Source organism: Protomyctophum parallelum (assembly GCF_964188405.1).
Source record: "Protomyctophum parallelum genome assembly, chromosome: 2".
Classification (NCBI taxonomy): domain Eukaryota; kingdom Metazoa; phylum Chordata; class Actinopteri; order Myctophiformes; family Myctophidae; genus Protomyctophum; species Protomyctophum parallelum.
In genome coordinates this window covers 43,599,117-43,612,419 of record NC_139699.1, presented here as the reverse complement: position 1 = coordinate 43,612,419, position 13,303 = coordinate 43,599,117, and the positions used below count along the sequence as shown (strand labels likewise).

The 13,303-nt window shown below is 45.5% G+C and overlaps 1 protein-coding gene across 1 annotated transcript in view; it reads right to left on the bottom strand.

The window, feature by feature from the left end:
- otog (otogelin) overlaps positions 1 to 13,303 on the bottom strand; it is a gene marked incomplete at both ends in the record, with an annotated part of 90,914 nt that overhangs the window by 13,574 nt on the left and 64,037 nt on the right. Inside the window, 15 exons of the mRNA XM_083759315.1 lie at positions 339 to 527; positions 1,859 to 1,997; positions 2,663 to 2,883; positions 3,401 to 3,587; positions 3,711 to 3,800; positions 3,942 to 4,090; positions 4,552 to 4,729; positions 5,500 to 5,651; positions 5,767 to 5,956; positions 6,106 to 6,181; positions 7,115 to 7,754; positions 8,179 to 8,487; positions 10,139 to 10,218; positions 11,594 to 11,711; positions 12,686 to 12,964. Coding sequence (XP_083615441.1) covers positions 339 to 527; positions 1,859 to 1,997; positions 2,663 to 2,883; positions 3,401 to 3,587; positions 3,711 to 3,800; positions 3,942 to 4,090; positions 4,552 to 4,729; positions 5,500 to 5,651; positions 5,767 to 5,956; positions 6,106 to 6,181; positions 7,115 to 7,754; positions 8,179 to 8,487; positions 10,139 to 10,218; positions 11,594 to 11,711; positions 12,686 to 12,964 — 2,997 coding nt within the window. The remainder of the gene's footprint in view (positions 1 to 338; positions 528 to 1,858; positions 1,998 to 2,662; positions 2,884 to 3,400; positions 3,588 to 3,710; positions 3,801 to 3,941; positions 4,091 to 4,551; positions 4,730 to 5,499; positions 5,652 to 5,766; positions 5,957 to 6,105; positions 6,182 to 7,114; positions 7,755 to 8,178; positions 8,488 to 10,138; positions 10,219 to 11,593; positions 11,712 to 12,685; positions 12,965 to 13,303) is intronic.

Here is a 13,303-nt window from a genome sequence, read left to right as displayed (position 1 = left end):
TGTAAACACTAGTGGCCCTCTATTGCAACTATACAGCCGTATAATAATGAATCTATTCTACATCCTTAACTGAAATCAACATGCTAATTGTCTTATCTAATTTTGTATAATCCCCTTTGATCTACTCTCATTTTGTATTTTAAAATGTTAATAACGACAACAAAAAAGAATACATCAAGCTTATATAGTGCTTTTCTAAATGATCAAAGTAGTTTTACACGTAGAAATTGTATTGTAAACTTTATGATCTACTGGATGTAACCCGATCGCTTGTACTTTTATAGATGTGAAAGTGTGATAGACCACAACAGAAGCTATAGAATACACCCTAGGCGTACCACACTTGTCCGGGGTGATGCAGAGTGCCGAGTACGGCTGGTGGAGCAGCGTTCCCTCTGGGCACACGCAGCCTTCACTCAGCCCAGAGCACTGGTCCGGGTCTGGGTCGTAGTCCTGGTTGGAGCAGGACTGAGCCATAGAGGCTGGCAGACAGGCCTGGTATCGCAGTGTTTCTGGACATGTGAACGCTGGGAGAAACAGAGGGCAGACCAGGCCTTTGTCACCTTCTTAAAATAATGGCCTACGTGACGTCATTTTATTACGTTTAATGAAAGAAACTGATACAAAACAAACTGTATGATATTTTCTCTATATGATATTATCATTCTAAAAACTAAATTTACTTTTTAATTGGAAAACAAGTTCCTACAGTATAACCTCGAGCTTCTCCTAGAACTTAACACTCTTTGCCATGCCTTGTCCATCTATAATTTGGGAAGATAGATTTTAGTTTTTACGCTTGTTACAAAACCATATGTCTAGGGGTAAAGGTAATGTAATATATGGAGGAGAAATGAAACCAAGGTCTTAATACAAGAATTTATTCAAGAGTATTATGAATAAATTATAATAATCAACAATAGTTTACAAAATAATGGCTCTTAACTCAAATAAATACAATCAAACGGAATCTCAAAACAAAACTAAAGTTACTCCTTTCCGAAGGGAGGTAACTTAACTAAACAAAAGGTTCAACTTCACAAATGAGGCAAAACAGTTGGAAACGACAGTGATACGACGGATGGGGGAAAGACCTTGAAAGTCAGTGTTTCCCCAGTGCCTGTCTGGGAATGAATGTGCTAAATAGTGTGAGAGCCACGGCCGTTAGCTCCCTCACGTGACCGTCAGCCAATCAGGGAGGATGATCAGGCCTCCATGGTCATGGCCAACGGGAGTACCCAGACACACAGCTGATGACAATCAGTCTGTCTGAAGACCCATTAGTATACTCTGCATGGGAGGAGAGTTAGTCTAATACAGGTTCATAACAACTGCTGCGCAGGTATATATATATATATATATATATATACATATTAGAAGACATCTAGGCCTAAGATAATTCCACATACATATATATATATATATACTATAACAATACCAACATATAAATATATATATAATATTAGCAATAAACATATATATATATTTATAATCCAAAATAACACTCATAAATCATAACACTCAAAATTAATCATAACCACACACGACCATAGTCGTGACAACGCTCCAGAAAGATGGAGTAGCAGACATTAAAAACCGAGGTCTGTAGTTGATTTATTCGAGATTTGTATTCCTACTACAGAATTGTGAAAAGTGTGTTTGTCCATCTATCTATACATCTCTCTGTCTGTTTGCATCCATTTTTCTCTTCAGTGGGTTGACCAGTCAATCTGAAACCACATTGGGTATTGGGACATTGGTATTGTAGGCAGGGACTGAAAAACCAAATCAAACTGAGAGTAATTAATTTACTTGACTCAGGTGAATTAGAAATGTGCCCCAAAATCCCATATCTTACGGCAGTAATCTGGACTCCTCCACTCAATGCAGATGTTGAATTTGTGACAGGAAGCCGTATAAGCAGCCAACGCAACACAAGGGTTGTTGACATACTCGGCATCACGAACCCACAGCTCACAAAACGTGGTGGGGGGTACCTGCAAGAAGAAATATACACACACAGGTATAAAGTACTGAATATTGTGAGTGTTTAGCATATATGCCATTTGTTGGTGTTTTAATCCAAAACATTTGACAGTTCAAGGAGTGAATGCGGAGTAGGGTTGACCCAATGGGAACCTACATTGTGCATGTGTAGTGTCATTTAACTGTTAACGCAATTTAAACGCAATATTAGTAACATGCTCTACTACACACTGAGTAATGCAATTATGATTGGTGCCAGGCTTGAACCACTCAGCTACATACATACAGAAAGGAACCTCTAACCCTGTCAGTGTTCATACAACCATGATATAATAATCCATTGGAATTATTATTACTGTATGTTACTTTCACTCCATGAATATGCACTCAAGCACCAATAAACAACACTATTTCTTCCTCCCTTATCATGACATGTTTATTTAATTTGTCTTTCTTTGCCATGTCTGCCTTTGAGAGCAGAAATAGTTGTATAAATTTTTCCCTCTCAACATATAAGAGTACATTTCTTCCATTGCACTGCCTCTATATTCGTTCATGCTGCAAATAAATGCCTACCAAGCTGAGAACGTGAAAACCTTTTCTGAAAGATGGTGTGAGGGAAGAAGGCGTGAGGAGGCGTTAGTGGGGGAGGAGGTGGGGGTTAGGATGAACCTACGTAGGCGTGGCAGGGGGTGAAGGTGTTGTTGTTCAACATGGTCAGACAGTGAGAGCAGTCGCTGGTGGAGCAGTTGACCTCACGCCGCCGGCTGTAGCTGACGTAGCTGGTGGTGTTGGGCACCTGCCAGCTGTCGATGAACAGCGCCGGGTCCTCGCCCTCGCCCAGCGTGCTGCCGTCGGGCAGGGTCAGGTCATTGGACGGGTTCCCGTCGCAGCAACCTGGACACATTCATTGCATGATTTAAGAACCCTGAAATGGTTCAATACGGAGTTGCCAAAATGTGATTTTAGTTTTAGTCATAGTCTTTTGAAGTTTTCATTTAGTTTTAGTCACATTTTAGTCACCTGGAATGTTTTAGTGTTAGACTAGTTTTAGTCGACTAAATGTCATGCGATTTTAGTCGAATAATCTACGGTTGATTTAGTCGACTAAAATGTGTTTTGGCGGGACTTGATGCCGTAGTAATGGCTGATTTTACACTTGCTGACAATAGCCAATCTACAAGCTCACAACGCGTTTGTGTAACGATAAGGGCCGATTCATACTCCTATTTTACCGCTGCTTCGGCACTGTAGTGCTGAAATGATTTCGGCTCGTCAGAAATTTTCAGTATCACCGAAGAGCCGACTTTAGGACGGTACCCCCCCCCCCCCCCCCTTGAACCTCAAATGACGTCACATTGTAGGCTCTAAAATAGGAGTATGAATCGGCCCTAAGGCCGCCCTGCTGTCGTACCACAGAGGCCCATGGTGGGCAGTTTGTTGGTGGAGCGCTCCGTCTCAATAACCATCATGCCCGTGCTGTGGAACCACTGGATCTTGAGTCCAGCTGGGCTGCGGATCAGGTACATGTTGCCTGTGTCGAGAATCTCGAAGCCAAACTTCTTAAACCGTGGCCTGGCATACCTGGAGTTGACATAGAGCTGAAACACACACACAAAGATGTTTAAAATCTGGATGTGTTTACTGTAGGTGGCAGAATGCATTTGAACACAATATCATGTGAATGTAGCCGTGTTATGATCAGGAAAGAAAGTGTCTCCAACCCTTCTCTGCAGTCGGTTGATTAGGACGTTGTTGGATTTGTGGGTAATGTTGAGAGCCACCAGACACAGGTTGGTGAAATTCCAAATGACCTTTAGAAAGAAGCACAGAATTACACCTAACGGCACAATTAGTGGCTCTGATTTCTGTTGGACTGAAAATAGTACAGCTACAGCTACCTTAGAGGTAGGAAATATGCTGGGAAAGTCACTGAATTAAGTTTGTGGACTCACTGGCTCTGAGTCAGCCGGGCACTCCTGTATCGTGACACTGACAGATTCATTCAGTAGTTGGGTCACAATGTAGGTGGCAGCTTTGTACACGGCAACGCTATTCCCGTCAAACGTGATCACGCTGAGGTCTGGAAAGATGGAACAGCGGCCTGGAGGGAACAGGAAAATTAGTGCTGAAAATGAGTTTCTGAAAGAGATGTGTGTGTGTGTGTGTGTGTGTGTGTGTGTGTGTGTGTGTGTGTGTGTGTGTGTGTGTGTGTGTGTGTGTGTTTGTGTGCGAGCATGTAAGCTACTGGTTGTGTGTGACTCTGTATGTGCAAAGTGTGTGCGCTAGGGCGACTAGTCGACTAGTTTACTAGTCGACTAGTAAATCCACTAGTCGACCTTGCTGGTACTAGTTGACTAGTTGATAATAATTTTTCCCCCCGATTTTGTAGGCCTCAAGATCAGGTAGATTATAATTATAGTCACCAATGTACACAGATTTTAAATGTACAAATATATTTTTTTTGTGTTTTTTTTTAACATAATACTGTAGGTTAAACAACTAGTCGACAAGTAAAAATGACTAGAAGATGCCCTAGTGTGCGCTTGCATGCGTGTTCCTCACATGGACAATCCCATTGAGGGCAGCACTTGTCTCCATTGACCAGGATGGCGAAGCCCAGCAGCCCACAGTTTGGAGGAGACGAGGTATAGGGGCAGTTCTGAGTCTTGTTGAACAGAACCAACTGGTTGTTGACACAGATATACTTGGTACACTCATCAATGAACTCTGCATAAGGAGGCTGCAGGACACACAAAAGTAAAATCGAGGACAATGTTATCTTGTTTTTCAAATGCCATGCTAAATGAGTTAGATTCTGTGTTGATTTAGACCAACCATCGGGTTAGATTATTTTATCAACAGATAATCTGTAGAGACAACTAGGATTATTGGGACCTTCAAATAATAAATAAGTTTGAAACACAAACAACCATTATTTGAAGGTCCCAATCACTGTGGTAGTTGGTAGTGTAGACAAAACAGTGATTGACAAACAGCTTTTTCCCCTACGCAGTCAGACTGCTAAACGAAACTAATGAGCATTGACTGTCCCCTCATATGCATCATGCACTCTGACTCTGGACTGTGATAACTTATTGGTTCTCTTTTTTCCATCCATCATGCACTTTAAATATCACCATGCACTTTACTCTGTGTTGTATGTTATGTGTATGTCAGTGTTTTTATGTACTACGGTTATGTGGGAGCTCCCTAGAAATTTCGTTGTATGCTCAGTGTATGCTTTGTGTGTTCTATTCAACCGACAAAAGTTTCAGGATAGCACTGGTCATCAAAAGCTATTTCTTTCCCTGTCAAAAGAGGTAGGTAACATATACACAGACAAGGAAATGCTAGAGTATTTACAAAGGAACTCACAGTACAAATCCTTGTCGTGACGTCGCCTGACTGCTGAGTTGTGGTGTACGGAGAAACCGCTGCAGGGGGTGCGGTTAAGGGCCGTTGAGTGGTACTCTCCACTCGCTCTGGTTCGACGGGTCTAGCCGGTATCACCGATGGGCTAGGTGTTGTGGAGGGCACCTCGCCTGGAGGTGGCATGACAGTCTTGGCTGTGGAGGGTGTGACCTCAACCCTTTTGGTAGTCAAGAGCTTTTCAGTTGAAGTGGGCAGTGGTGTGGTGGTGACACCCGTGGGGATAGCTGTTGCTGGACCAGGCACAGTGGGCAGTGGAGTCGCAGAGGTGCCGACACTGGGAGTTGTGACCACCTTAATGGACGTTCTCGTCGTGGACGGGACCCTCGGCTCAGTTGTCGTTGTTACCGTGGGTCTCAGTGAGACCGTTGGCACCCCAACGGCAGCGGAAGTTGTGGTTACCGTCGGACGCCTCGTCGTTTGAGTAACCCTCCCTGTTGTGGAGACTCTGGGGGTCACTCTTGCTGTCGTGGGAACTCTGGGAGTCGTCCTGGACATTGTGGTCTGGGTTGTTTGGGTCACTGAAGGTGGTGTAGTCCTCGCGGTCGACACCAGGCGGGTGGTGACTTTATCTATGTAAGTTGTGGGTCCTGGATAGGGGGTAGTGGTGTATGTGGGAGACGAGGGGAGGGAAGGTGCTGTTGTTGCCATTGTGGACACCTCAACTCTACCGGTCATCCAAGGTACCAGTGGAGGCAAGGCGGCCGTTACTGGATGCAGGGTGACTGGTTTGATCGTTGTGATAACGATCCCAGGCGGAGCCCTGGTGGAGACGGTGGTGAGAGGTGTTTCAGGAGGTCCGTGTGTCTCTGGTTTCCTAGTGGTTGGTACTTCCGGAACTTCAACCTCTGGGGGAACAGTAGTTTTCAATGTGGAACTTGTGGCGGTTGGGATTATGAGCGGATGCGTAGTTGTTGGAAGGTGAGGAATTGGGGTTGTGGTGCTGGGAATGACTGGTTGTGTAACTGTGGTGGAGGAAATCTCCCAGTGGGGTGGATGCCATGGCTCTGTAGTTTTTACCGTCATCGGAGTGAGGAGGGATTTGTCTGTCGATGGAACCCGCGGTACAGTGGTGGTCTCCTTTGGTGACACGGGCGCTACGGTGGGTTTGGTCGTGAAAGAAGGACCTATGGAAATGGTGGTGGATAGAATCTCGGAGGGTATATCGCTCGTGATCCCAGTGGTTCTGGTTGTTGTCGTAACGCCTAAAGACCAGGACGTTGTCTCAGTATAGGCTGTTGAGGTTGAAAGAGGAACGCCAGTAGTCTTTGTTGTTGTTATGGTTGTTGCACCTTCTGAAGTTGAGGAAGAGTCCACATGTGGGTACACCGTCGTGCTTGGCAACATGCCACTTGGGGTTGCCGTCGGCCGTTCAGGAACACGTGTTGTGGACACAAGTGGCATTGTTGTCTTCGGATATGGTGTCGTCTTGAGTGTGGTGAAATGGGCAACTGGAGTGGCTGATTCTGTAGTTGTAGATGAAGTAGCCATTGGCATTGGGACGGTGCCCGTTAGAGCAACAGGCAGGAGTGGAGACGTAGTGGTTGCCTTTGTGGTCGGTAAACCAGGTGGCACTGATTCAGTGGTTGTTGATGGCGTTGCCTCTGAGGTTACAGGTGTCCTTCCGGTTCCTGTGTATGCAACAGTGGTGATTGTGGGTGCTGTAGTCCTCTCTGTAACAACAGCCGTCTCTGACGATGGCCTCAGGTGAGGCGTGTAGGTTGTTACCACTGGTACGGGAGGAAGGTCACTGATGCCAGTTGGCTTCTGGGAGGGGATTGTGAGCTCGGGGGTGGTGGCTGATGTGGACTTGGTGGCAGAGGGTACCTTTGTTGAGGTCTCAATCCAAAACAGAGCAGTGATGGAATAGGGAGCCGATGTGGTGGTGGTCCAGTCAACAGCAGAACTCTGTGTTGTAATCGTCCAGTCTGGGGGCATTGGTACAGTGCTGCCACGAACTGTAGTTGACACTGGCTCCACCACCTCTGGTCTAACGGGAGGGGGCATTGGTACAGTGCTGCCACGAACTGTAGTTGACACTGGCTCCACCACCTCTGGTCTAACGGGAGGGGGCATTGGTACAGTGCTGCCACGAACTGTAGTTGACATCGGCACCACCACCTCTGGTCTATCGGTTGGAGGGAAGCCTGGACGAGATGGCTCGGGTGTTGCTGGAAGCTCTGGTCTAGCAGGAGAGGGTAAGGTTGGACGAGGCGGTTCGGGAATTGCAGGCAACTCCGGTCTAGTGGGAGAAGGCAAGCTTGGACGAGACGACTCGACCACTTCTGGTCTAACGGGGGGAGGCAAGCTTGGACGAGACGGCGTTTCAGGCAGTTCTGGTCTAACAGGAGGGGGAGAAGTTGGAAAAGACTCAACCACCTCTGGTCTAGCGGGAGGAGGCAAGGTTGGACGAGATGGATCAACCACCTCTGGTATGACAGGAGGGGGAAAGCTTGGACGAGAAGGCCAAAACGTCTCTGGTCTAGCGGAAGGTGGCCTGGTTGGTCCAGATGACTCTGGCATTGCAGGCCCCTCTGGTCTAGCGGAAGGTGGCCTGGTTGGTCGAGATGACTCTGGCATGGCAGGCCCCTCTGGTCTAGTGGAAGGTGGCCTGGTTGGTCCAGATGACTCTGGCATGGCAGGCCCCTCTGGTCTAGCGGAAGGTGGCCTGGTTGTTCCAGGTGACTCTGGCATGGCAGGCCCCTCTGGTCTAGCGGGAGGCGGCAAGGTTGCTCGAGATGACTCTGGCATTGCAGGCACCTCTGGAGCTGCAGAAGTGCTGACTGTTGGCGTCACCCTTTCTGTCGGTGCCTTGGTAGTAATAGTGGTGGGTGTTGTCACTGTCGCAGAAGTCGTTGCAGTGGATATAGTGGTGGTGATTGTATCCGTTTGGGTGGCATGTGGAGAGATGAATGTTGTGGTGGTGGTGGAGGTGGAGACGATAGCAGTGGCTTTGGTTGTGCTGACAGCTGAAGTGACAGCTGAAGGTGTCGGCCGGACACTGGATGGCGCCGTGGGCTGCACAGCAACTGGTGGCTTGATGCCTGAGCCCCCCAAAAAACACAAGCACTATTAGAAAAGTGTGAAAATGAGAGACTGACAGATGCAATGATAGTAATTCATAACAAGTAAGACGCGTAAACGCAGGAAGCGAACGAAGCTGTTGTGGCAGTCTGACACACACACACACACACACACACACACACAGACCTCTGTATGTTCCAATTTCAGTTGCCCTCTGGTCGCGGGCGGGTGGTGTTACAGCGTGACACACAGACACACAGACAGTTTTGGCCAGCTTCTATAGTTAGTGCTCACTTCGTTCGCAATCACTTCGTTCGCAATAATAATGAATATAGCTGCAAGCAGCCAGAGCCGGATTAACAATGGAACTAGGTGGAGCTTAAGCGCCAGGGCCCGAAGCTTGCAGGGCCTGGTACGAGACTATAGGTACAGCCGTTTCTTCTTTCGAAAAATATAACGCAACATAGGAACCCCCGCTAGTGTTTTTGGTCTTCTCTGAGAGTTTCTGTAGCAGTTTTCTGAGGGGGGGGGGGGCAGTCGGTTTGGGGGGGTTCCCCACGGCTGCGCGTCGCTTCCACCTCTGACAGAGGGGAAGCGAGTAAGCGACGCCGTCAGAAGCCCCCTTGCTCAGGAAGGCCCCCTCACTCAGACGGACCAAGTTGCGACAATAACATACAGCCTATGTAAAGAGGAATATAAACAAGACCTTGGCGCAAAACTTCATATTTACCCTGCTCTAATACAACAAAAGTGTGTTCTTACATCCTCCATTTCACGATTTCAGCACTCGTGAGTAAATTAATTTAATTGCTATTATGAAAGTTTTCATTGACGTTGGACCCACAGGTTGCATTGTCGTCAATAATTAATCTGTCTTTAAAACGTTCTAATATTAATATAGCATATTGGCATTGTCTGTTGGTGCACACTGTTATATGGACCATGTAACAACATGGTCAACAGCACTGTTTGCAAATATTATGTAGCTACATTTGTTGGGCACAAAGACAATTTAGACAAAACATGCTGCTGCCTGCTAATGGAGCTTGTAGATATAGGCTAATTATTTTTCGGGGAAATTGCAGATAGTTTAGCAGAGACTGAAGTTGGAAAGGCTGTGCGCAGTGCCTGCTGGCTGCTGTGTCTTGTGTCAGCGGGCAGCGCAGGCAGTAGTGGATATGCACTAAACGCATGCATGTTAATTAATTAATTAATTAATTAATTGGCTGAATCAGTAGGGGCCTCTTGAGAGGGGTTAATCCGTCACTGCAAGCAGCTATAAGAAGAAAAAATAATGAGTGTGAGCTTCAGTTCCTGAAGGATTCTCACAGCCCTCTACCATTTGCCGAATTCCGTGAAGAACGATAGCACAGAACTGCCAAAACTGCTAAAATGGCGGAATTTTTCACAGAAACAAAAGGGATCTACTGTATGCCCTTTGGTCTTGACAATAGTGGCAATTAGTCATATTCAATGTTCAATACAATTAAAAATGGTATACCTTTAAATTAAGTGTGAAAAGTCGTACCACTAAAGCGGGTGTGGTGCTCCCCTGGTACCACGGAGGTACACAAGTGGTATCACTGCCATTCTCAACAGCTCACCACTGTAGCGTCTTGCTCAAAGACATTTTAGTCAAATGGACACATTCATCAGCTGTTATGGAGATGGAACCTGCAGTCATAATGCTACTTACAGTCCTCCACATGGACACATCTGTGGGTGACCTCATCCAGAACCATGTGACTAGGACAAACAGGAAGACATGCCTCCACTCTGTAGGAAACAGGAAGGCAAGTCAGAAAACGTGTTGGCCTTTGTTAAAAATGTCACTGTGGGCTCGAGTAGCGATTATTCTTATTGTACATCTTTATTCCCGGGCCCGTTTTCCTGCGAGACTGTGACATCATGTGGGTCAACCAATAGGAAGACAGAGATTTGTTCTTTTAACCAGAGCCATAGAGTAAGACCGAGTTAGGACATTGAGGGTGCAGAAAACAGCCCGGTCACGTGGTTCATGTAACTCGTTTGTCACTGTAAAGTCCATAGACTCCAATGCATTCCGTAAATGTCCGGTTCAGGCCTTTGTCACTATTCGCCAATAGAAGTCTATGTAGAAGAGTTTACGGAAATCGGCTCCGATCACATGATTTCCAAAAGATTAGAATCGGGGAGAAAAGATAGTTTTTCTTTTAATTGTCCAAAGTAAATCTCAAAGAAAGATTTATAAGCAATGAGATTTTGTATAAACTGTTGTGTTTATGCTAGTTGTTTTCCTTCTGGTTCCAGTCAGAAATCATCAAACAAAGACTAGTCACACTCAGAGGTGTGAAAGACACCTATGATGGAAACAAAGGAAATGCAACCCCCGCCATGCATGATGGCATAGGTGTCTGTAGTACTCTCTCTGAATGAGAGAGATACTCATACATTTTTTGTATTTTTCCAGTTTTTCATGTGTGTATGAGGTGACAGTACTTCATTAGACACCCTGGAGTCGTTTGTATGTGCAATGGTGTATTAACGTTGTATTTAGGGTTTCTTCCTGGAGGCTGAACCCTTGACAGTCAAACAGGCCAATGAAATAAACAGTAACAGTGACATCACACTATCAGCCCCTCCCCTAACCCCTCCCCCTTTATCATACAACTACAGCTGTGGGTGCGGCTTCAGTTCAGGTGGATCACCACTCATCACCACCGACCAGGCAAACCAGGCATACTTAATGAACTGGTGGTGTGTCCACATAAAAGCATGATTTGAACAAATACTACAATAATTGAAAGGCAACACAGCAGACTAGACTAGAGTGACATGCATTAGGATATTTGCTATTGTGATATGGTATAAGTGTTATAAAAATATAATGATTGGACCGGGAAAGATCGGTATCGTATTATGTCTCAAAATCAAATTGGGATCGGATTGGGAGCAAAAAAACGTGATCGGGACATCCCTAGTAGTAGTGTATTAATTGTAGTAGTCTACAGTAGTAGTAGTAGTAGTACTACTACTAGTAGTAGTAGTAGTAGTAGTAGTAGTAGTAGTAGAACAACAACAGTAGTAGAGATTTGATCCTAAACAGAACTTCGACCTCTGTTTATGAGAGTCAAAGTGTTGAGGCCTCTTTGGGGAAGCTCATGGTTCTGACCTGGGAATGGTGCTGCACACTGCACCTGATGGGTCGCTGCACGTTTTGAAACAAGGAGTGGAACACGAGTCGTAACGCCACTGGCACCGAGCAGCTCCCGGGGTATCTGGGTTAGGGCCTGGTGAACACACGCAACATTTCTGTGAGATAGTCTGTCCAAAAGTGTCTAGTGAGCAAATTGGAGGCAGACTCTGAAAAACATATACTTCATAGACAAGTTAAAATCAGAACTCTTACACAAGCCAGGCGTTGAGCTAATCCACTTTGACACACACTTACCTTTTGTGTGCGAAGGTTTAGCTAAGATCCCGTATCCAGACTGAGATATACCTACTGTACGTAAACCTTTGGGTACTAGACAGTGGAGCTATAATAATAACATATTATATAAGCGTGTTGTTATATAATAATAATAATACTATGATAGTATTTTTTATTAACAACACAACCAAATACTGAGCGAGTAGGTGCTCTACAAATATCCTACAATATTCTGCATATCTCTCATAGTATCTGCTCTGTACCAGAATGTTGTGAATTTGTTTTGAGTACAGACCATACAGGAAAAGATTCATTCATTCTAGATAAAAAATATTAAGATAGCATGAAATACCAGATCAAATGTGAAGCTCTTTGAATGCTACAATAACACTTTTGGGTCAATATATTGTACACGTTGAGTTAAATGAACACTTCAGACTGTATTGTGTAGAACTCCAATGATGGCTCCACCAGCAGGGGAACAGAACACCTTCGTTCGGAGTCATTTGGACATTGGTCTCGCTCTCCCTGGCTTCTTTCCTGCTAAGCATATTATGTACGGCATTCACTGCTGTCAGCAAGAAATCCAATCTGCTATTGGCCAGCAGTCTCTGCTAGGACCCAGCAATATTGTATATTGTCTTTTTGTTGGATATTATAGTGCCACTATACTTTTGCAGGCCCATCTGCAATGTAGTTTAAGATCTTGTGAGTGGAACACACACACACACACACACACACACACACACACACACATAGTAGCACCCATACATACAATAAACACATATAGTTCAGTTATCAGACGATAACGTTGCAATGCACTGAGCCCACCTGTCATCCGGAACAGGGTGGCTTTGCGATAGTTGGCGGTGTGTCTGTACTTGAGGAGGTGCAGGCGAGGAGGCATGGCGTGGATGAAGAAGCCCGGCTTGGCGAAGGACTCTAGCGAGTCGAAGCCTGTGATCCACGTGTCCCTGTGGAGGATGAAGGTGGCGCCGTCCCAGAATGCCTTGCTCTCCTCCCACTTGGCCAACCTCAACTGGCCTCCAGAGTCAGAGGACAGGAAGTAGTTGGGTCTGTGGGCAGCCTCGAAGGAGACCAGTGAAGTGTCTGGCGAGGATGGACACAAATGAACACATGAACCCCTAAAATGTCTCTTGAAACAGACTTTGTGGATAGCCTTACCTAATCACTAAGCTACAGCCGCCCCAAGCATAGACTGAAATATTATTTTTGTTAAGATAAGATCAGACATTTCTGCATCAACACGATACAGTGGTACAGAGGAGACCGGCAGGGAGGAGAGAGTAGAGAGTTGGGATGACATGCTTTGGACCGTTTTTTGAGGTATTAGATAGATATTTCTGTGATATCACAATATGTTTTTGTTTTTTTAAAGAATTCTCTTTATCTCTCTGTGTTTTTCTAAGCTAACTTGTACTCAATTCA